Source organism: Kogia breviceps, chromosome 4, assembly GCF_026419965.1.
Source record: "Kogia breviceps isolate mKogBre1 chromosome 4, mKogBre1 haplotype 1, whole genome shotgun sequence".
NCBI lineage: Eukaryota > Metazoa > Chordata > Mammalia > Artiodactyla > Physeteridae > Kogia > Kogia breviceps.
In genome coordinates this window covers 17,942,485-17,964,569 of record NC_081313.1, presented here as the reverse complement: position 1 = coordinate 17,964,569, position 22,085 = coordinate 17,942,485, and the positions used below count along the sequence as shown (strand labels likewise).

The window sequence follows — 22,085 nt, the reverse complement described above, 5'->3', positions numbered from 1 at the left end:
GACGCGAGTTCGTGCCCCGGTCCGGGAAGATCCCACGTGCCGCGGAGCGGCTGGGCCCGTGAGCCATGGCCGCTGAGCCTGCGCGTCCGGAGCCTGTGCTCAGCAACGGGAGAGGTCACAGCAGTGAGAGGCCCGCGTACTGCAAAAAAAAATAAAATAAATAAATAAATGCTTAGAACAGTTGGCTTAGAGAATACTCATAAGAACATGATAAAATTAATGAATCTAAGCATTTGATTAAAGTTTAATTAATGGTCATTATTTGAATGGCAAGAGTATCAGAGGCCTTCGCCACGGTGTGAGCGTCTGTACAGAATGAGACGGCACGTTTCATCCGACTTCACACAATGATTTACATGATGACAGCTCTGCTCTCAGTCCTGAGCTCACCACACACCAGATCAACTACCCAGATTTCCCACATTATAAAGTTAAGATTGGCAGACATTTTACTCTGACCTAATACAAGAAACAGCCATTTTAAACCGTGTAAAGGATGAAGAATTAGCAACAATAAAATCTTTTGCAGTTATTTTGCTGACTTGATGTAGAACATCAGATCCTCTACCTGTGCTGATCTTTGGGGACTTACTGATGGATTTGCCCCCAGATCTGTGAAATACAGTCAGTATTCAACAAGAGCTTATTGTATGGAAAAAGAAAGTGGGTGGTTCTGATTGGGGGTCAATTCGACAGGATTTTTTTTTTAATACCTGGCAAAACCAAATTCAGAGTAGGAGATTTATAGGTTCATTCTACATGGAAAAGTCTGAACGATTCCTGGAATTGACACGATGGTGTCAGAATGACTCCCTCTCTCCTTTCCTTGTTTCTCTAATCTGTCTGCCTTTGTATGTAGACTTTGTTTTCTTCTGTTTTCAAGGTGTCTCCATTATGTTGTCCAGCATGTGGAATGAGATGAGGACTATCTTGATAGTCAAGCAGGGACTTCTTTGACTGGAAAGGCAGATTCTTACTAACATTAACCAGATCTGAGATCGGAGGTCTCTGTCCATAGAATGGCCAAAGGGACAAAATGCAGTACTTAACAGTATCACTAGATTCACACAGGGGATTGGTACAGGATCACTTCTACAAAGGAAGCAGCAAATGTGTTTACTAGAAATAATAAAGATCTTGGTAGGAAAAATTAAAGTAAACAAATTCAATAATGTGTTAGGAAATTGGAGCACATAACCAAGAAATCAAAATTATCTCTTTAATTGAAAGTCACAACTTAGTTTTTAAAAATAAGTAACAATAATATTTGATTTCTGTAATTATCTACATGTATCAGTTTTCTCTTGCTGCATCACAAATTCCCACAAACTTAGCAGCTTAAGACAACACCTATTGATTAATTCACAGTTCCGCAGGTAGAAATCTAGCACAGCATGACTGGGTTCTCTGCTTAGGGTCTCACAAAGTTGAAACCAAGGTGTCAGCAGGGTAGAATTTACCTCCTTGCTATTGTAGAACTGAGGTGTCTTCATAGCGCTAGCAAAGATGTAGGGACTGCCCTCAACTCCCTTCTGTATTAGCAGTTTTCAACATGGTTATTTGTTTTCTTCCAAGCCATCTGAAATATGTGTCTCTGACTTCCTTTTTCTGCACCTAGCAAAAAACCCTTCTGCTTTCAAAGATCTCATGTGATTAGTTCAGGCTCACCAAACATAAAGTAACCTTAAGGGTTAAATCCATAGTCTTCCCAGTCCCGGGAATTTTACAGGGAATGTACACCAAGGGGAGAGAAATCTTAGGCAATATTGTAGAATCCTACCTATCACACCATATATGTTGGAGTTCAATCATAATTTAGAATTAAGGCTTGATTTGGATTCAGTTCTGTATTATTTATGATCTAAAATAATACAGTGAAGTATGATCGGACCCTTGTTGATCTCAGAAATTCTGTCTATAACTTACCTTAATCAGCAATCAGTGATATATGAAGAGAAAAATATTGTAACAAACAGTGAAAGGAGATCAGTAAAATATATATTTTTTAATTTTGGAAATAATGCAAATATACAGTCTATGGTATTCATATGTCAGTTTCAGGAAAATGTGCTACAAACACACATACATACATGATTCCATGGATTCTATGAATTATTAGGAAATTTTAATCCCAAAGCAACTCAGTTTCTTCTGAAAAGTAATCAAACTTTGAGAGATTTATTCATTTAAGAGCTCAATCAATGTCAAATTAAACATCTGCCCTTATAATCCTGAATTCTTTGTTTAAAAAAATTTGACCTGTAAAAATGCAATAGCCTGAAATCAGTTTATTTCACTCAGGCATCCAGTACTACGTATCTGCTAAAAAGCAGTCAAAATTGAGGTTCTAGTATCTGTGACATCTGTGCTCATTTTTCTTTTTTTTCAATTCTTTCCTTTTTCCTTTTAAAGTTGAAGTCAAATTGGACCTATTATCTCTTTGGTGGTTTCTAGGGAATCCTAGTAGCCCTAGTGGGAAGTGAATCCTGAGAATGATTCTTTCCTTAATGTGTTTATAATGAGAGCTTTTAAAAAAAACGTAGCTAACCTATACTTAGAAACAAGATGTAACCTACTGCATTTCTTACCCAGAATAGTAACTCTATTTCTCTGTAACAAATTGAAATTTAACATTAAGGTTACTCATTTTTATACTTTCGGCAAAAAATAATATTTAAAGTATATATTATCATGCAGATAAGATAATATTTATGGCACTGTTATAGGATATAAGATGAGAGAGATAAATTCTTAACAGTAAATTTGACATAAAGCTTAACTCATGATACAAAGAAAGCAACCTGTTTAAGTAATTGGATTTTTTTTGTATTGGTGATATTATACTTTCAAAATCCACCTAAAGTCGTTACTGTAAAGTGAGGAAAGGAAATAAAAGACTTCAATGAGATGGCTTTGTGCTTTAACACATAAAGCAATCCCTACAGTAATGCATGTTACAGAAAATGGGTCACCTTCAAACCACCCTTGAATAAAAGCAGATAATATAATTTCAGATAGTGTTCTTAGAGTATTGTTTTAGAGTATGTACATCTACTTGACCTGTATTCATTTTGCAGAAATGTGTATGTGTGAGCACATGAAAACATGTATAAATACCATCTCTCTTTTTTTCTCTCACATACAACATGTACACATGTCTAAACATCCTCACACACATTCACATGTCTATTTGTGTGGTTATTAGTAAATTGTGACAAAGAAACCACACGTGTTAATGACTATTTCTCTAATTAAATAGTTACTCCATTTCATCTTTAACATAATTGACTTTTATATGTTTCAAAGCAAATTATAATATGACCATGGGCAGAAAATCAGGAAAATAATTTTCATTGAAGAATTTCACCGATATAAAAGTTAACTATATTCTCTTCAACATAAATATTGTTCACAATTTTCTAGTTGACTATTAATTGTTCCAAATCTATAATTGACACAGCATATTATTTATATGATTTCTAACTATAAATGTAATATCACTTTGTACTTTAATAAAACACAAATGTAGCATTTTAAAAATTATACAGCATATGCTTATAAACACTTTCTATAGAAAATTACTATTTGAGGGGCACAAAACTATAAAAAGAAACAGTGTTTCCAATGGATATCTTTGTTGTTATGACACATAGTGTTTGTTCCCTACTGGACTCTGGACTCCTGTGTCCTTGAGAGCAAATACTACGTGATGTTCTCTAGAGCCTAGTGCAATCACTAGTGGGCAGTCCAAAACATTTTTGAATGAAGCCAATCTCAGGAATGCATCCATAATAATGCAATTGGGTTTTGTTCCAACTGATGTCACAGAACACTTGGATAGCTAGCATCTGTGGCTAAGCTAATTATTTGACCAAAGATTCAATGTGTGTAGGTGTGTGTGTGTGTGTGTGTGTGTGTGTGTCCTCTCAAGAGAGACCCAGTTTTGAAAGTTAAGGAAAATGGTATGATACTTACCGAATTAAAAGAAAGCTCCTTTGGTTTAAGTGCTAGTCGCATGAGATTAGACTACCTGATTGGAATCTCAGCTTTGTGTCTTTCCATGTGTGTGTCCTGAGCCAACTTGGCCTCTCTGTGCCTGAATTTCTATATCTACCAGATGGGGATGATAATAGTAGGGTTGTACTCATATGGTTGTTTTGAGTATTAAAGTGTATAAAGTATATAAAGCCATTAGAAAATTGTCTAGCCAAAAGTAGAAGCTTGATAGGGTTTCCTAACATTATTTTGTATCCAATAGTTTTCTTGCACCTATTTACGTAAATTAATATAAGTGAAGTGGAAACAAATATTGCTATCCTGGGCTTATTTGGATGTAAATAGAGATAAATGAAGGGAAACGGACATTATGAAGCTAAATTCTCTACAATATCCTCCATATTTTATGATACAAATATTAGAATCCACATGTTACATATGAGGATTCTGAAGTCCAAAGAAATTTGTTAACTTACACAGTAACATCCAAGTAAGAACGAATGGGTTTGGGACTCTAACCCCAAATTTTGATGCTCATAATCATGGATTTTAGATCAATCCATGTTTTATATTAGAGTTAAGATTTGGGTCTGTCTGCTTTATTAGAGTTATTAGATGCATGTACTAAGAAGTTAGGATAGAACGTATAGCTTTGAAATTAAATTTTACATTTTGAACTATTAGAATTTAGTTTAAAAATTATATCTATCAGATTTATAATATTAGCATATCATTTTTTTGAGAATTAAATAAAGCTTATAAAATGTGTAACACAGAGCCTGATATTCAGTAAGGGCTAATAATAAAAGTAATAACATAGAGACAAAATAGTAATAACTTAATAAATGATATCTAGCTATAATATTATATTATGATTATTAAAAATCCATGGTTATTGGCATTATTTTTTGTATATTTTTGGCATTTATTTTAAATCTAGAATAAATCATACAAACCTATCTAGTATTCTGAAAAGTAACAACATTTGAAATCGTACATAAAATTCACTTTTATTCGAAATAGAGATTCTGTTACTGACAATTTGATGACTAGTTTATTGTCTGGAAATGTTTTTTTTACCTAAAACCTGGCTTTGTGAAAAATGTTTTACAGCTTTGGAAATGTAGGAAGGAAATTATTTTAACCTTCTTCTCCATATTTTTCCTCCCAAATCCAGGCACCATGCCAATGACCTCTTAAACTTTTACAGAAGTACCTATTAATATAGTGTGACACTCTCAAATGATATAATATAATCTGGTCAAGGTAAAGTTGTAAAATATGACAATCTAAAAAAATAGTTAGGATGCCCCTCACATGTAACCACACATGCAATCTTCAAGGAGAAAAAGAAAGATGAAAGAGAACATTGGGTGAATAGTATATATTTTTCTTTAATGGGATGTATAATATATCCAAGCATAGCAGCTTTTGTTGCTCCCAAGCATTGCAAAAAGTCTTTGTTCTTCTTTGCTCTTCCTTGGCTTACCTTGGGGGAGGTGTGGGCCCTTTTGAAATGAATTTCTACTCTCTTAAATAGAAGGTGAAATATTTCCAGATGATAAATAGCTTTAGGTCTGTAACCCAGGCAGGGGAGTTCTCAACTAACATTGGGCTGTTAAAGGTAATTTCCAGCCTTGTAAAGTGATACTCCTTTTGCTCAAATGACAACAATCAAGCTAGAAAGAACAAATGAGACCCTTCAGGGAGCAGAGTGGAATAGAATGTCAAATATTCTTGGGCATTCAATGGCTTCCAAAAGAGAAATTTAGCATTATGGCATTACTAAGGCAGAGTTATAGATCATCTTTGTGCCTGGTCTTCTTTCATCAATAAACAGTGCCTTAAACATAATCTCATCACTTTGTAGCTGATACAATGGCCACTGTGAGGTTTCTGAGAACTAAGCAACTACAAAGAAGACACACTAAGTATTTTATGTTCACCAAGGACAATGTAGCAAAAGTAGTTTGTTTTGTATATAATAAAATTATTTTGTCCAAAGAAATTCACATACAATATTCTCATACTCATTTTGGCCCATTTATCTGAATGAATCCTGTATGTAAATGAAAGTTATAATATTACTTCCTATCTCATGCACTAACTGCTGACCCATAGTACTAAATCATTCTACAGCCTTCATAATCATAGATTTTAAAATTGGAAATAAGTATTACTATTTACATGCTGTTATTACACCAACATTTACTGAGTCATGTCCTGTACTGGGAAGCTTTCCCCTAGACTGAAAGTATGTATGGAGATGGCTGGTGAAAGATGTCTGTAATTTGTGTTACAAGGATCTCAGTATTAAGTAGGGCATACTGTTATGGCACCACATTGGCTCTTACATACTTAAAAACTGAAGAGTTATTCTACGATAGAATAGTAAAGATTTAAAAACACATTGGGAAGTTTCATGTTCTTGCAGACGTTCAGAATGGGGCCTAGTTTCCTGAGAAAGATAATGATGAGATAAGAATTAATATAAATAGGCATGATTCTTTTAAACTTAAAGAAAACAAAGACACAAAATCCAAATGCAATGATTGAAAGTTTCTTGGATATATGTTCAAAAAAAATAAAGAACTAAAAAAAGTATTTGGAGAGACAAGAGGAGAAAACTGAATATAGCTTTTTATTAGGTGATGTTGGGCATATGCTGAACGGGGTGGTGTGGCGGGCATCAGACATTTAGCCCATTTCTAAAAACTGATAAGTGCATGAAGGATTGGTGACTGGTTAAGTAAGTTCAAAGCTACTTACAAGCATTTATATTGAGAGGGCTCCGACTAAGGAGGGATAATTCTGAAAATGACTCAGAAATGCCATTGATTAAGAGAAAAGGAGAAAGACATGCAGGGTAAAACATAGAGATTAACTGATACTCTGCATACAGAATTCCTTCTACCTACATGATAATGCACAGAATCCAGACATAAATGAGCAGAATGTAAACAATAAAGAAATTTTGAAAAAGAAGTTCTTCTGTAGAGAATCTGGAAATAATTAGGGCAGTGATGGAACTCCACTGTGGTTAGAATGTCCCCAACCAAATATCTGAAATTGAAAGGAATGATTGATTCTCTTTCCATTCAACCTAGGACAAAACTGCCATCAATAAATTCAACCCACAAGTTCAAAACTCCATCCTTAAATATGAACAGACAAATGAGAGTCTTCAGACATTTAAGGAAAGCCAGCAATATGAACGACATAGGCTCAAATACCAAAAACAAAAAAATAATCCTAAGGAACAGAAAATTTAGGAAACACACACACACAAATTAGAGTCCTCAAAAAGATTCAAGAATTCCCAGTGTCCACAAAATAAGAGCACAATTCTATTAAAAGGGGACATTCGTAGTAAAGGAAAAAAATCTTGGAAGTTAATATGCGTGTCGTATGTGTGTGTGTGCACATGGGTATATGTGTATTGATTTTGAAAATGCTGAAAATAATCAATAAATAATTTTAAGATACATTTTAATTTTTTCACAAAATAGACCAAAAGATATAGAAATGAATGACTGTAGAAAAAGTATATTATTTACAGAAGGTCCATGAGATCTAACATTGAACATATGAATTCCAGAAAGACAACAGAAAATATGGAGGATAGAACATAATCATGGAAATAACCATAAAGGGAAATTTCTCAGTGCTAAAGGAAAATAGTTTTTGAATTGAAGGAACTTACTGAGTGCCCGACCCAAAGAAAGAAACACAAACACATATCAACTCACATCTGGAGACAATGTTCAAAGCACAAGCACACATAAACACACATTTGGAGACAGTGTTCTAAATAATTAGAATACCAAACTAAAAATAAGATTGTAATTTTAGAGTAAAATAAAATGGGGAGAAAAAACAGGCTCTTTACTTGCAATGGAAATATAATCAGACAGACATCAGTTTTATCATTGGTTTCTAGAAGACTATAGATACATGCCTTTAAATGTGTGAAGGGAAAATTATTTCCAATCTAGAACTATATGCCCAGACAATAATTAAGTATATGTGTAGGTAAAGAAATAAAGCCTGAAATAAAGACATTTCTGACATCCAAAGACTAAAGAAACTTACCTCTCACAGACACATTCTCAAGAAGTTATAGGAGGCTGGTGACAAGAAATTAATCAACTAATATAGAAGAAAATATAAAATCCAAGAAATAGTGTTGCAAACCAGGAGATTAATAAAGAAAAAAAATTCCAGGTTGAAAATTGTGCAAATGGTCTAGTTTGGAGTAGGAAGAAAGAGAGGTCCCTGAACAACGTATGTTTTGAAAAGGAGATTTGATGTTGGCCCTGGGAAATGAGGTGAGCTTAAAGATATGAGAAAAGCAAATAATACAAACAAAAAGATATCTCAAAAAACTCCATATGCAAAATGAAAATATTGTAATCATATAGGCACTGTATGTTATTTGGCTATGGAACAAAAATATGTACATTATTATAATTATCAGAAGAGTGTTAGTGTTTTGTTTAGTTTTATTTTGTTTTAGCAGCAACTGATGGAGAGAGCTTTGAAGGTTTATGTATTCCTCAGGGTTCTCCAGAGAAATAGCCAATAGGACACATATTTATTTATTATCAAGAATTGGCTTGTACAAGTGTACAAGTCCCAGGATTTGCAGTCAGCAAGTTGGAAACCCAGGAGAACACATGGTATATTTCTATTGCAAAGACCAACAGGCTCGACTCAGAAGAACTGATGTTTCAGTTCAAGTCTGAAGGCAGAATAAAAACCAGTGTCACAGCTTGAAGGCAGTCGGGCAGGAGGAGTTCCCTCTTACTCATGGAAGGCTCAGCTTTTTTGTTCTATTCAGGTCTTCAGTTGATTAGATGAGGCATTCCCACGTAAGGGACCACAGTCTGCTTTACTTTGTCTATTGATTCAAATGTTATTCGAATCCAGGAATATCCTCACTGATATACCAAGAATAGTCTTTGACCAAATGTCTGGGCACCCTGTGGCCCAGTCAAACTAATACATAAAATTAACCATTAGAGCTTACTTTAAAAAAAGAGACCAATAAATAAATAAATACATAAATAGACCGAATTGACAAAATCTTTGTGCTTAATTCTGTATAATAAAGACAATGGAATTCAGGGATGAGAAAGGGAAGGAGTTTAAGGGGAACTGTAAAGGTGTTAATGTTATAATAGTAGAAAATAGAGAACCACAGTTACATTGTATGATTGAACTGAATTCAGACCCAAAGTACACATATACTATTCAGACCAGTGTTTCATTGATAACAAGTAAAATAAATGATATTACAACTCCATTGGAAAAAAAGAGGTGGCCTGGGGTTTGCAAGTCAATAAGTATTATTCAAATTGATAAAAGAAATACTATTATAACATTTTTTATTTAACAAACATCCACATTTTTTTTTTAGTAAGAATTCAACAGAAACAGTTAAAACAGGATTTCCCTGTTGAATGAGACTGAGAAAATGAAGGTAAAATTGTGCATTACAAGCTCTTCCATACTCTGATTTTAGCCATTTCAATGTAGTACTTTGATTAAAATACCTGTGATTCACTTAAATAGATGTAATAAATTCATACTTATTGATAAAGCAAATTGTTATATAATCCATCTAAAATTCAGGTTATAAAATAGTATGTAGTGTACCATAAAACTTATAGACATATAATTAATAAAGCAACTTGCAGGTATATACATCAAATGAAATACCTGTTGAACACAATTTTTGATTTTTGATTTTCTAGCAAAACCTTTTCAGAATCATACCTTTCTCCTCCCAACATCTTTCATGCCCTCCTCATGCCTGTAACCACCCTTACCCTGGCAAATAGCAAATGGAAATAAAATCACTGCTGGGTGTAGTGATATAAAAAGTATTTCCCATTTTATGAGCACATTTCAACCCAGAGAAAATAAGAATAAATTTCTTTTTTTCTGCAGGAGTTTGTAAAATATAATCTGAGAGATGCTAGTAAACACTTAACTTTAGATTAGCTTTCTCAAAACTTTTAGACACTGGAGTTCAGATTTGCTTACACTCCGTAGCTAGTCCTAGGTATCTTTTTTAAGCCTCTCTTGGCATCTCATTTTCATGCTCCATCTGAGATGACTTGGAAAACATCAGAAAATAACAACACCACTTCCACAAAACAACTGCCTGGACAGTGCATATTTCTATAGCTATCATTTATGGAACTCTCTGGGAGAAATTTTATTTTAAGTGTCAATAGTAAAAGATTATATTATTGGATTTGGCTGCTTCAGTCACTAAATATAGTCAGCGCCTACTCAGAAACAGCTTTTTAAAAAAATAATCAGAATAAGAAATATTTCTTGCGTTATTTTTAAATCACTATAAAGGAAAATAATGTTATCCTTGTGGAATTATTATCTTACATGGAACTTAAAGCTGCTGTGTAAAATGGCATCATGTGATTGTTCGTAGTTAACACAACCCAAAGACTCAGCAAGTGACTCCTTCTCTAACCCTCCCTCCTGCTAAATGCAAATAAAACTGAGAAGTAGCCTCATAATGTAAGCTAAGCCTGAGTTGCATTGCTAAAAATTTAAGAAACCAATCTCATCTGTAGACATCAAGTTCTGGAATCATTCAAGATTCACAATTTTTTGATTCATTAAAGTTATATTTTTGGTCTTTATAATTATCCTTCTATTTATATTTACCTGTTTATTTAAGGAATTAAGACAACACACACATATTCATCACATTGTTTATAAATGGATAAGCAAAACCCATTGAATCATTCAGTTTCCTTTGAACGAATGTAATACAGATATTAAAAAATAATTCTGAAAAGTTTCAAATTATACTGAAAATGATTATGGTATATTGTTATTGAAAATGTTGACTCATTTCTCATTTTTATATCATGTATATATGCATTTATAATCAAATAATATTATATATACATATAAAACATATACCAACATATTTCTATATGTATACCCTTTCATTTATATATCAATATATGTGTATATATAATGGAAAGTGTATAAAATGATAAAAGAAGTTATCTCTAAGTAAGAGGGTGATAGGGATTTTTATGTGAGTTTACAACATAAACTATTATGTTATATATGTTCTCTATTCAAATTATTTTATATGTGATACAAAGCAAATTCTACAATACCCAACATCGGGCCAACATCATTTATTTAACATTAGAATTGATGTTGCAAAAATACCAATACTTTTAGCTAGTCACCCATGTACTGGGCTCGATCAATACTGAATAATTTTATTTTATTTATTTATTTATTTTAAAAAATATCTTATTGGAGTATAATTGCTTTACCATGTTGTGTTAGTTTCTGTTGTACAACAGAGTGAATCAGCCATATGAATCCATATATCCCCATATCCTGTCCCTCTTGAGCCTCCCTCACACCTTCCCTATCCCACCCCTCTAGGTGGTCACAAAGCATCAAGCTGATCTCCCTGTGCTATGCAGCAGCTTCCCACTAACCATCCATTTTACATTTGGTACTGAATAACTGATTTTAAACATTGCCTGTCAATGCTGGGTACTGAAGGTGATCTTCTTTAAGGTATTAACATGCAATGAACTGCTGTAACCATTCTAATCCTCTCAAGAATTTTACGTTCATCAATCTCATTTTCAGTTCAAATTTAACGTATTTTCACATATTTCTTCTGAAACTTTAATCTCTGCCAAACCCATATTTAAATTAGAAGGAAAAGGTAGAAGTGTAGAGTAGCAGCAACTGAATTTAATTTGGATCTTGAATAGAGCTGGAAAGACATTTGCTTTTTTATTCTTATGTCAGTTTGAAAAGGAAACAGTTCTGATTTTGGCTAAATGAAAATTTTTTTGGTGACTCTACTTGGATCATATTGTAAAAACCTACTTAGAATTTTCACTTGCTTCCACAATATCACCACATATTCTGTGGAGCCTTTGGCAAAATGGATCCAGTTTATAAAGACATTGCTTTTGCATTGGGCTTTTGCTTGTCTCTATCTTTATATAAATTTGAAAGTAAAAGTAAATGTTCATGTGTTGAATATCTTTAATAGTATGGATGAAATTTGTAATTTGAAATTCCTAAGTTCAAAGAACATTTATCTACAGATTGATTTTACGCTTGAAACTTCCTATGCTTTATAGCAGGTCATAAAATATTAGGAGGAAAAAACTTCTTCCTGTCATTCTTTGCAAGTTTCCTTAGACTTGAGTAAAATATACAGAAACTTTTAAAGAAAAATCAAAACCTGGTACCCCGTTATAGTTTTCTCATTGTTTAAATTATATCGTTTACCCAGTACAAATCCTTTGCTTATGCTCTTATGCAGACATACTTTCAGAGCAATCTGAAGTAAATACAAATTCACAAAATGAATAAAGTCATTTTAATAACATGAATATGAAGGATGACGTTATTTTACTGAAGCTAAAGCAGAATGTTGAGTTTAAGAGAAAAGATGTAGCCAAGTTGAGTTTTTGTGTTTGGGTATTACTAATACAAATACACAGAACGCCTATTTGCAGAGGATAACTATATAATATAAAATATTTTCAAAGCTTTTATGTTGTGTTGAAACATTAAGAAAAACAACTCATTTTTACCCCAAATTTTGCAAGACACCTATACTTGTGTGAAAATTTTAAATCACAGCCCAAATGACCATGGTCACTTTAAAAGTTTAACATTTTTTCTTTGACTGATCCGTTGACTGGAATGAGCTTTTAAAAATAAAAATTTGAACATTGAAATCAGATGGCTGTACCTAAATAAGTGAGAATAGATCGAAACATTTTAGATCAGCATTTGGATAAAAAACAATATTATTTATAAGAATATGTATCCTTTTAAATTTAAATAGAATGTAAATTTTTATTATTTATGAAATATATGGTATACATATTCTTAGAGAATTATATATAATGAAATATTTATATCATATTATTTATCTATATAAATTTATTCTTGAATAATTTATAGATCTCCAAGACTATGTCCATCTGTCATTAATTCTTGGACTCCTGATTGAAAAACACTGATTTACAGTATCACAATAATAATTTCTCTTCTCTTTGGTCCTCTCCCCTATTATATTGATGTGTGTCTTATTCCATACTGTATTACAGTGAATTATACATGTGTTGAATTTCAAAAGAACTTAGCAGAAATTAAAATTTTCTATGTTATAACATTTCAAGTATATAGAATGGATTAGAGCTAACCATTTGCCTGTGAATCTGAAAGGATAATCAGTTATTCTACCCATTGCTTGGCTGAGTAATATAGAATAACTCATTGAGAGTCAGTCTGTTAAAATGAGATACTGCATAGTATATATCTGAAATTGACCTGGTATGCCAAAACTCTCCTCTCCTTTCAAATGAAAAGGCTCAGAGTTTTCTGATTTTTTTTTTTTTAACCATGTCTCTCACTGAATTCACGTCACTGATTTCTAGCCTCAGTATTTGGAAGTTGTATGATTTAATATATATGAGCTAATTTATTTTAATACAACAATCATTTTAAATGAAACTCTAAGTACACTTAAGAGTTGTGCATTTCATATTATGAAAATTTTATCCCCCAAAGTATATAAAAGAAGTAAATGTTCAAAATAGTTGTATTTATGCATGTTGATGGATTTGGGGTTGTACTTCTAACCTCTGTAATGCATGGAGAAATAAGATGGATTGACAGGAGAGTGAATAAAAGGATAGGGATATGATCTATCTATGTTGTAAGTCAAAAGCCTATATGATTAAATTGGAAGGTAAACAACGGAATCTCTGAGATATATATAGGTATATATAAGTGTCCACCATACATTTTTTCAACTTTTTTTGTGTGTTAAAAATGCTTATAATCAAAAAATTGGTGGGAAAAAAAAGGAAAAAAAAACATGAGATTTTGGTCTAACTTTTCTGGTAAAAAATTATACTGCAAGTATGGCTTTTTAACGTGGGACCATCCCTTTAATAGTGTTTCTCTGTCTCTCTTTCTCTCTCTCTCTCTCTCCCTAAAGCTCCATTCTGACTTAGATAAGGGAGAGGGCACTGTTAAATACACCCTCTCAGGAGATGGCGCTGGCACCGTTTTTACCATTGATGAAACTACAGGGGACATTCATGCAATAAGGAGCCTGGATAGAGAAGAAAAACCTTTCTACACACTTCGTGCTCAGGCTGTGGACATAGAAACCAGGAAGCCCCTAGAGCCTGAATCAGAATTCATCATCAAAGTGCAGGATATTAATGATAATGAGCCAAAGTTTTTGGATGGACCTTATATTGCTAGTGTCCCAGAAATGTCTCCTGTGGGTGAGTAAGCGAATCAAACTTCTGTCAGATCAGACGAGGCCTTTTCAACATTTATTTTCTCCAGGTTGATGGAAATATCTTGTTTGTAACTCAGAAGATTATACCTGCACTGTAGAGGATACAATTAATTTCATTTACTTTTTTTCCTACTTAACTATTTTTTCTTCCTGCTCCATTCTAAATGTATGAATAGATACATAAATATCTAGGATATATAACATTCTTCACTATTTTACAATCTTTGCATTTCCCTGAACTCATGGAATTCCTTTGTACTTTAAGTACATAACTCACTTTGTACCGTAAGTGATTGTCATTGCAAATTCAGACACCTACACAGTGCTGGAGGTAACACCAAATACAGATAGTCATTCTTCACTCAAAATAAATTATCCAAAGTATGTATTGCATCTGAGTCTCAAAGTGGTTCAGAAAGGGATGTGTTGCATTCTTTGTAGCTATCCTTAGAGACTCTGAGAAAAGGTATTGTACCCTTTGTGGCTATAAGTAACCTACAGTACTTATTCCATCAAACTAGGAGGCAAATATCATTATGAAGTCATTTCGAGAATAAATTTACAATTAAGCTATAGTATCATCATCATTCTTAATAATTTAAATAAAATATAAATTCAACAACTTCAATTCTCAAAGTCCTATAATATGTATTTTAAGGTCAATGAGTTAAGGATTCCAGCTTTACTGACAAGTTTTAATTATAAATTTGATTCCTTAGTCACCACTGCCAATCTCTCAATTTATTTCATAGTAACTTCTGGTTTCTAGCACATGTGTAAGGTAAAGCTACTCATCACTTCTAGGTTTCAATTTGAAACTCTCGGATATGAGCCATTGTTACTATTTCCCATGTGTGACATTTATCAGAGGGCTTCTGCTGTCCCCACAGCCATCCCAGACATGCAAGGAAGATTGCACAGACTACCTTGAGGGCAGACGCAGGTTAGTGTCTGTAGGAGTTGTCACATGGATTTACCATAAAGGTACTTGAAATTGTGCCTGTGACCTTATCAGGCATTCAAAGACCATATTCTCTCCTTCACCTAAGAAATCAGCTCAGAGGAGTTCACTTCGATTTAAAATTTTTGTATGCATATTCAGGGCTGCAAATCTTTTATTCAGTTTCTGCTATTTGTTTTGTTTTGGTTTTTTCTGAGCTGCCTCTTTTACGCGGCGCTATGATTGCTACAGATTTAGAAATACAACTGGGAAAATGTATTAGAAACTAGTCCCTGAAAATGGGGACAGCTTTTTTAAAAATTGTGTCTTAGTTTTACAGGGGCAGAAAAATGAAGACAGTACTTTGAGGAAAAGTATGACCTTTAAGAAGACAATTCAATCCAGTACATAAATTCTCTAACCTGGTGCTTATTTCATGTAAATTGGAAATATTTACATGAATTTATGGCCTTTAGTGACATGTTATTACTGAAACAGCATCCTTAAAGCAAACACACACATCCCTCTACAGTATTAGAAAGTTCTGTCATATTAGATAAACAATTAGGTTTTTCGTGGTGCCAATTAGGATAAAGGATAGGGTTGCAGAGCTGAGCCCTTATATAAGGAGTTTGCAGCTAGTGCCTGAAGAGAGAAATAAATCTGGAAAATCAGGCAAAGTGTAGGTGAGTGAGAGAACAAAGTGGGCCCAGCTTTAGTACTGGGGTGAGATAGAATTTGCTGTGCTGTCACGAGTTATCAGAAAGATCTATGCAAGAACAGGTTCTTTAAAATGTTTTCCCATGTGCCATAACTGAAATTTCTCATTGGTTACTCGAGACCTTAGTAAATACCTAAACTGATTTTCAATGCACCCTCCCTTTTAATTTTTTTTTTTTTTTAATAACAGAGCAGTATTTCTGTTGAATGTGGAACCATAACATATGTTATGAGTTCACCCAGGTATTCTTGGACTATATTAACATAATATGCCCTTTTCAAATAAATACTAAGAAGTAGAAACAACACTTGCAAATTCAGTCTTAGAAATGAAATACCTATCAGACACTACATTTGCCATCCTCTGGAATCCTGCCTATACACCTATAACCAAATACACCCATTAGAGACCCAGTTAGATTTGTAGTATTTCTTGTTTTGGCGTTTACCTAAGCAACTTAAAGCTAGCCAGAAGCTGCTGTGCATCCAGATATAACATTTATGTCCGTAGAGCTCCTGAACTCCATTCCCAAGCAAACCCTTCTTACCATATGGAAATGGTTTACTGCTCTAAGTCACTTTATCTAATGATTATTCTTTTCTTTATTTTTTTCCCACATTCCTTGTAGACAATTCCTGCTTCTGTATCATTTTCCTTGGAATATTAAAATAATGTTTAGTCAACACCAGATAGAACTAGCCATGGTGTATTGGGCAATATAACTATTGTGGCAAATCTCACTGTTGGCTTTGTATATCTGTGCTTGAAGTATCCTCTAGGAGATAACTGTCCTTTCCCAATAACTGAGAATGTTCTTATTTCACTTTTAATAAAAGACTCAACCAATTTCAAAAGAATATAGTAAAATAGCTTATTGTGTAATACAAAAGGTCAAGAAATAGTCTATTAGGCAAATGTCAGTTTAGCAATAATGGATTGTACATCTGAAAATATGATGAACGATTAAACCAGGAATAAAAAAAAAACTAACAGGAAAATTATAAAAAACATAACTCTACAAAGAGAGCATGGTGGTGAGCAGAGTGGGTGGAGATTTTAGAGGAAAATCAGTAATTGAGATTATAAGACTATGGAATATAGTTAGTTCCCAAAAGTTGAAGAAAATTCTAGTGAATCTATGAATTGTTTAAGAGAAAGGTCACTTTGTCACTTGTGCTACATCCAATATGCCATGGAAGTAATTGATATTCACAGATAAAGTGCTTTTACTCTGACCTAAGGAAATTACTTAATGATCCAGATATTCCCCAACTCAAAGTTTCTCCTTGGAGACAAATTTGGACGTTATGAATGTGGTCTTAATTCTGTAAGATCACTGGAGTAACAATGAATTACGGTAATGCGCCTTCTTTAATATCTGATGATTATGCATCAGTAGGGTATGCAGTTTAAGTTATTTTTCCTAGAGTGCTGACATGTTTAACATCTTTAAATCGATATTCATACCTGCAATGTCTTGCTCAGCCTGAGCTAAACCAGTTTTAGGCTGCTGATTTGGTTATTCGTAACCAGGTCCCTATGACACATTTTATAGGTGTCAATTGTGAATCATAATTTATTAAGTTAAGACCTACCATTTGCTGAGCAATAGGCAGGGACCAGGTGACCTAATAGAGGTTTGCATTCCTTGTTTTATTTAACCATTACAATAACTCCATGCAGTATTGTTTACTATTTGATCTTTATTTTTCTATGAAAATTCCTACGGATCAGAAAGTAGGAATTACTCCCAGGCTCTTTAGAACAAAGTTAATTGCAATCAGTTGTACCCTTTTTCTAGGGTTAGTGGCTTTTCAAAATTTTGGGGGAGCTTTAAATTTATTTTTAAATCTCAGATGAACTTGTAAAGACTTCAGAATTCATAGTATATTATTGTATTATATTATAATTTGAGGATGGGGATCCATGCTTAAAACAAAAAATCTGAGGAATATATCTCTTATCCACTGATTTTTAAAAAATGTTTAGAAAAATTTAAATAAAACAGGATATACCTAAAGGAAATTATACTGCTGGTTTCATAGAAAAGTAAATAACATGTGCCCCCTTGCTTTTTTCTATGACTTGTATTTTGATTTACATGGAGTTTGGGGATATATTCCAAGATGAAATTGTTGGTGGAGTTTTTGGTAGGTTATTAAACAGAGAATATTTTCTACATGGTCACACTTAAATAGTCCAACTCCAAGAAGGAAATAGTGAAGACTGTGACTATACTTAATATTAATTTATGATACCTTTATTATGATTTTGAAACATACGTAAATCTCCACACTTCCTTGCTTTCATGGAAGTGTTATAGAAAGGGAAACCAAAAAATGATAGAAAACACCTTATCATACAAGCCAGCCATGGCCACATAGAGGACATCAAGTAATATAGAATGAACAGGCAAACTACCATTGGTTTCTATCTGTGCCGCATAAGCATAGTCCTTGTTAGGAGACTGGAGAAGGAATGTTGGCTGTTTTCTACAAATAAAGAAGTTCTCCTCATACAACCAAAATACATTTATTAAAATCAGGAAATTAACATTAATGCATTATTACAATCCAATCCTTAGACTCTGTTCAAGTTTGATCAATTGTCTCCATAGTGTCTTATATAATAAAATGTTCAAGGTCAAAATCACCTACTGCATTTAAATGCCAGATCTCTTTAGTTTCCTTCAGTCTGGAACAATTCTTGATTTTTCTTGACTTCCATAACTCTAACATGTTTTTCCTGACCACTTGTTTTTTAGAATGTCCCTCATATTGGGTATGTCTGATGTTTCATCATGTGAAAATTCAGCGTATGCATCTTCGTTAGGTATATCACGGAGGAGGTGCTGTATTCTTCTTGTTGCATTCTGTCAGGTAGAACATAGTTTCAATTTGTTCTACTACTAATGATGTTCATTTTTATTACTTCACAAAGGTTGCATATTACTTATCTATTGCTGCATAATACATTGACTAAAAACTTGGCAATGTAAAATAACAAGCATTTATTGTCTCACAGGAGCATGGATATCCAGGAGTGGCTTAGCTGGGTACCTTTGACTCAAGGTCTCTCAAGAAGTTGCATCCAATCTGTTAGCAGGGGCTATGGTCTTAACTGGGGGGAGGTAGGAAATTGCTTCCATGTTTATTCATGCGGTTGTTGACATGCCTCAGTCCTTTGCATGGACCTCACAACAGAGCTACCTAGCAATAAGGCATCTGCCTGGCTCCAGGATGAGCTATCTAAGAGAGCTAGAGAGAGAGAGAACATCTATGATCAAAGTCACAGCCTATTTATAATCTAATCTTGAAAGTGATATCCTATCATTTCTGCCATATTCTAATTGTTAGAAGTAAGTCTAGTCCACATTCAGAGAATGGAATTACAAAGAGCATGAACACATGGAAGCTGGAATCTCTGAGGCCCCTCTCTACCTACCACAGTCCACCACTGTCACCAAAGGTATGTCATACAACATATACTCAGCCCCTTTCTAGGACCCTAAAATCTGTCTTCCCCTTATTGTATTAGTTCATATTCCAGAAACTCATCATATAACTGAAGTCCAAGTGCAAATGAGGTTCCTTAGACTTATTTCCTCTTAATCTGTAGACCTGTGATGCTAAAGAGACCAGTTGCTTATCCCACATACACCCAACGTACGATGGTGAGATAGGCATGGGATAACTTCTGTAGACATTTCTGTTAAAAAAGGGGGAAAAGGCACAGAATAAAAAAGAGTTACTGGGCCATGACATTTCTGAAATCTAGCTGGTAAATGCTGAATGCTCTTTGATTAGGTACAGGGCTGGGAATATTTGTCCACAGATCTCAGTTCCACTATCTGGGCTCTTGGTTCTCCATTCTGAGTTATCCTTTCTTTTTCACGAAATATAGCATGTACTTGAAACTAAGGAACTCTCTTTGTTGGCTTCCTGCCAATTAAATTCAAGGAGTCTAAAGACCTTTCCTCACTGTACAATCTCCAACTCTCCTTCTTCAGTCCACTCTTGTGATGTTTCTACATGTAGACTCTTTTTAAGAACTTTGTAGGTGCTATGGCTATCCCAGGAGTCCTTATGGGGCTCACTGAATTGGACAAAAAAACCCACAAAACTCTTCAACATAAATTCCTCTCTACCTTGGCCCTATTGGAGATGCCTGAAAGACAAAGCCCTTACATGAATTAGAATCCTTATTGTTTGCTGGAAGGAATCTTTGAGTCACACATACCATTAAGCTCTTAAGAGGGAATTTTGTATGACTAGACACGAAGCCATGAAGACCATGCTTGATCTTACTAAGGTCCTAACAAAACATTTTATAGTCACTCTCATGACTTTATCTTTTGACCATGCTCTCTATGTCTGGACTTAACCTTTGTTTAAAAGTCATTTCTTAATTTTAACATCACATGCCATCTGGAAAGGCCAGGAATTTTCAAAAGCAGCAAGACCTGGACCTTTTTTGTTTAAAAGTCACTAGGTCCATTTTCCATTGTCCAAATAAATATAGGCAACAGTTTTGCTAAATTTCTATCATTGTGTAACAATGATGTCTTTTCCTCTAGTTCCCAATAAGATGTTCTTACTTTGTTGCAAGCCCTCACCTACAGCCCTTCCAAGTGAGTGTTGATTCAATCAACAGTGTGTTCAAGACACTACTGCCTGACAGTGCAACCATTCCCACATTTTAAGTATTTGTTATGGCAGCACCTCCCTACCAGGTATGAAACTGGTATTATCTAGTACTATATAACAAATTACCCCATGATTTAGGGGTTCAAAATTTTAAATATGTATTATCTCTTGGTTTGTCTGAGTGTCTCTGCTTCAGAGTTATGGATTTCGAGTTAAGCTGGCTATCCAGAATATGGTCTCATCTGAAGATTCACCTATGGGAGGAAGCAATTCCAAGCTACTCATGTGGTTGTTATCTTGGAATTGGTATCCTTTCACTTCTGCCATATTCTACATATTTGTTAGACAAAGGTGTGAATACTGAAGGCAGTCATACTGAGGTCCATCTTAGAGATTGTCTATGTTAGGTGATGATTCTACTGTAAACTTACTCTTTATCTTTTCTGTAAGTATCACATATTTTGTCAAAAGGTATTTTAAAACTGGGGGAATAACTTAGCTCTAATTACATTTTCAAATTATCCATTTATTAATTTATATCTGTGTGGTCTCCAGGTTTTGTTTTCTATTAAATGGATTCTAATTGATTGTATCAACAAAAAATTAATCAGTTGATCTAAGAAAGAATTGGAAAATTTTATTTGAGCCAAATTTGAGGATTATAACCTGGGAAGAGCATCTCAGAAAGCTCTGAGTACTGTTCTGCCCTTTAGAAGTCAAGACACAGTTTATATAACTTTTTTGAGATAGAGGGCTGTGCATTAAATGATGTATTATTGACAGTTTACATAATCCAGATTTAAGTGCCAATGTGGTGGGTCATGTGACCCTTTACAAGATCAAGAAGGAATGTTATCTTGTAAAAGAATGAAATTAGAATGAAGAACACTCCCTAACACCATACACAAAAATAAACTCAAAATGGATTGAAGACCTAAATGTAAGGCAAGACACTATCAAACTCTTAGAGGAAAACATAGGCAGAACACTATGACATAAACCACAGCAAGATCCTTTTTGACCCACGTCCTAGAGAAATGGAAATAAAAACAAACATAAACAAATGGGACCTAATGAAACTTAAAAGCTTTTGCACAGCAAAGGAAACCATAAACAAGACCAAAAGACAACCTTCAGAATGGGAGAAAATATTTGCAAATGAAGCAACTGACAAAGGATTAATCTCCAAAACATACAAGCAACTCATGCAGCTCAATATCAAAAAAACAAACAACCCAATCCAAAAATGGGCAGAAGACCTAAATAGACATTTCTCCAAAGAAGATATACAGATTGCCAACAAACACATGAAAGAATGCTCAACATCATTAATCATTAGAGAAATGCAAATCAAAACTACAATGAGATATCATTTCACACCCGTCAGAATGACCATCATCAAAAAATCTACAAACAGCAAATGCTGGAGAG

The 22,085-nt window shown here is 33.9% G+C and overlaps 1 protein-coding gene across 8 annotated transcripts in view; it reads left to right on the top strand.

The window, feature by feature from the left end:
* CDH12 (cadherin 12) overlaps window positions 1-22,085 on the top strand; it is a 1,002,553-nt gene that overhangs the window by 794,909 nt on the left and 185,559 nt on the right. For all 8 annotated transcript variants that reach the window (XM_067030826.1, XM_067030820.1, XM_067030821.1 and 5 more), the window contains one exon: window positions 14,036-14,330. In XM_067030826.1, coding sequence (XP_066886927.1) covers window positions 14,036-14,330 — 295 coding nt within the window. The remainder of the gene's footprint in view (window positions 1-14,035; window positions 14,331-22,085) is intronic.